This window comes from Orcinus orca, chromosome 9 (assembly GCF_937001465.1).
Source record: "Orcinus orca chromosome 9, mOrcOrc1.1, whole genome shotgun sequence".
NCBI lineage: Eukaryota > Metazoa > Chordata > Mammalia > Artiodactyla > Delphinidae > Orcinus > Orcinus orca.
The window spans coordinates 11,107,054-11,110,584 of NC_064567.1; the positions used below are offsets into that span (position 1 = coordinate 11,107,054).

The following is a 3,531-nucleotide window of genomic DNA, read 5'->3' on the forward strand; positions in this document are numbered from 1 at the left end:
AAACTGCTCTAATGGAAGACTTAAACTCCCACTGACATCAGCATGTTACATTGAATACAACTTAAACTATAGCTCCCTTTGCCATTGTCAGAACTATGAATCGAGAGTGGGCATATCCATGTGCCCTTCTGCAGGTGTGTGGGCTCATTTTATCAAAAAGGTAAGGCGTACATGGGTAGGGTGTCAGATAAACAAGTAGGAGAGTTGAGAGACACTGTGGTATAGGACGAAAATCTGTCAATTCCTAAGACTGGGCGAGTTATTTGTATATGAGGTGAGGGAGTGAGCCCAGAGGAAGTAAAAGAAAACTGAAGAGGAATGAGGGAACACTGGGATCAGAAGAAAGGAGGACTGTGAGGGCAAGCTTCCGTTAGCAAATAATATATGAGATGATATTTATTTATCAGCTATTATGTGCTCATCCACTCGAGGATACAAATAAACATACTGCGACATCTAGGAGGGAAATATGAAATTCAACACAAAACAACTGAATAAGTTATATAAGAAGACAAAATATCATTGAAAAAGGTCCAGTTCACTTACGGATAACAGAAAGCACTCCAGCTGTTTGAAGCAGAAAGGTACTTAACGCAGGGAAACTGGTGCTTACAAAAAGTGCTGAAAGGCGTAGAGGAACAGTCTCTAGTCTCTGCCACCAAGACTGACTCCTGGCATAACATCCAGAATGGACTGTTGAAGCAGCTGCTACCTCTGTCTCAGTCAGGAAACTGAGAAGTCAGGAAGCTGTCAGCAAATCTGTTTCCCCCGAGTGTTTAATGCTTGCTAGATAAAACAGCTAATTCACATGCTGCCATCTCTCTCTCCCACTTAACTCAGGAATTTACTCACGGTCTTAGAAACCCCACTTTGGATCAGAGCCAAAGGGAATTCTCCATTCAAGGGGTAAGCCCTTAGAACACAGATTGATGCACGCCTCAGGACACAGCCAAGAGCCCGCGGTTAATGTGGACGTGGTGAGGTCACAGTAACGTGCGTAATATCCAGGCGAGGCATTAAAGGAGAAAGGATGGAGGACGGGAGAGCAGGCACCAAATCAAACTACTTCTTTCTAATCAATTATAACAGACTCGCCAGATCGGGTGGCCTGGCAGTAAGCCAGTTTCTTCAGAGCCTCTCTGACCTCTCGGTTCCTTAGACAATAAACGAAAGGGTTAAGAGCAGGGGTAACAATGGCATAGAAGATGGAAATAACTTTGTTCATGTTGAAGGCATGAATGGCTCGGGGCCAGACATACATGAAAATAGTAGCTGAAGAGAAGATGGTGCCCACCACGAGGTGGGAGGCACAAGCAGGAAACGCCTTCTGCTTTCCTGTGGGCACGCGTAGGATGGTGGCCAGAATGCATCCACAGGACAGGACAGTGAGAGCGGGGGGGAGAGGAAGATGACCAGTGCCAGGACAAAGTCCACCAGTTCAGCTGTGGACATGTCTGTGCAGGAGAGGTTAAGTACTGGACAGATATCACAGAAGAAATGATCGACGATATTGGGGCCACAGAAGCTGAGGCAAGAGATGAAGTAGATCTTAGCCAAGGAGATGCCAAAGCCATTGGTACAGGAACCAAGGGGCAGGAGGAAGCAGAGCCCATGGCTCATAATGGTGGGGCAGTGCAGTGGGCGGCAGATGGCCACATCACAGTCACAGGCCACGGCAGCCAGGAGCACACGTTCTGTGCACATGAGTGCAATGAAGAAGTAAAGTTGTATCATACAGTGAGTGAAGGAGATGCTGTTGCTCACGGACCAAAAACTAAACAGCAACCTGGGTACAGTCACAGAGATGCACCAGGTCTCCAAGGACAGGCTGGTCACGAAGAAGTACACAGGCTTGTGCAGTGGCAGGTTCTGCTGCACCAACACGACAATGATCACATTTCCAGCCACTGTCGGAATATAGGCCACGAGCAACATGAGGAACACTGTTGCACGCACACCCCAGTTCCCAGGAAACCCCACCAGAATGAACCTGGTGACCCGTGTCTGGTTCTCCACTTCCATATTGGAGACACAGGGCTTAACTCTCCTGGGGGAAAAAATCACTTGGTCAGACTTCCACCTTTTGCCTTCTCTGACTAGTAATAACAGCAACAGATATCATGTTTTAATAGTATCTTATAGGCTAGATCATACACTGGGTACATTATGCACATAATGTAATTTGATTCTCACACAGCCTCTTTACACATGTTATTATACCCATCTTAGTAATGAAGAAACTGAGCTTTGGAAAGGTACTAAGTTACTTAACCACATTCCCACTGGCAGCAGGGCAGGAATCACATTCAAGTCCAAGTCTAAACAACATGCTCTATCTAATATCTTACACTGCCCTTCACAGCCACACCCAAATTAAACAGTATCAAACCACCATGTTCCATGTTACCATTGCCAATTCTAAAGGATACACCTGGCTTTCCTGGCCTTTCATCCACCCAGAGCTCTGGAAATTCTACCTTTACAATTCATTTATCCCTCACATACCAATACTTTTTTCCCTCTACAATCCATGGAGATGGAGTGAAACGTGTCATATTCTGTGAGGTGCATGAGAAGGTGTGACAAGGAGAGTTAGGCTTTTCAGTATTAAAAACCTGGACCTCAGTCAAGTACCAGGTTTGCCCAGAGATTGAGATATGAACCTTGAAATCTTATCCTCTCTGAAACCCAATTTCCTCTTCTGCAAATGTGAATGTTAATATTTATCTAGCTTATGTCAACGTGGATCAAAACCCAAATGAAATAATGTAAATAAAATTTTATATAAACTCTAAATGACAGTAAGTGTGAAAGGGCTCTTACCCCATATTAGGGCATTAAGAAGCAGGGATGGACTAATAGTAGTGAGGAGAGTAACTGCTATGGGCCAAGCAGAATGGTGAGCACACTTGAGCTTCATCCTGGGGAGATTTAAGTCCTTGGGGGTGGAGGTGAGAGTCTCTCGGAGAAGACTTTTTATAAAATAAGCAAACAATAAGAAATACATAATAAAATATGAGACATTTTCTACAAAGGTTAAAAAACTGAACATGATACTCATGTGATTGGGGAAGGTCTCTCTGACCTCTGGGGAGGTAACATTAAGAGAGAGAAGGATGCCAGGGCCCCAGCCCATTGAAGAGTGAGGTGGGAGAGAGCTGCACTGAGATGAGGCCAGTGCTGTGCTGTGATGGATGGGGGAGGGAGCACAGGAATAGGTGGGAAAGGTGGGCAGGGCCAGCATGAGCAAGACCCCATAGGTCATAACAGGGGATCCGAATAGTGGTCTAAAAGCAATGAGAGAGATAGCACCAAGATGGCGGAGGAGTAAGACGTGGAGATCACCTTCCTCCCCACAAATACATCAAAAATACATCTACGTGTGGAACAACTCCTACAGAACACCTACTGAACGCTGGCAGAAGACCTCAGATTTCCCAAAAGTCAAGCAACTCCCCACATACCTGGGTAGGGCAAAAGAAAAAAGGAAAAACAGAGACAAAATAGGGACGGGACCTGCACCAGTGGGAG

At 45.5% G+C, this 3,531-nt stretch overlaps 1 protein-coding gene across 1 annotated transcript; it reads right to left on the minus strand.

Moving 5' to 3' along the window:
* Positions 1 to 1,072: 1,072 nt before the first annotated feature.
* Positions 1,073 to 2,022, minus strand: LOC101283085 (olfactory receptor 6B1). The gene is given in 2 exon segments (XM_012533909.2): positions 1,073 to 1,395; positions 1,398 to 2,022. Coding segments are annotated over 2 exon segments (948 nt in total).
* Positions 2,023 to 3,531: the final 1,509 nt, after the last annotated feature.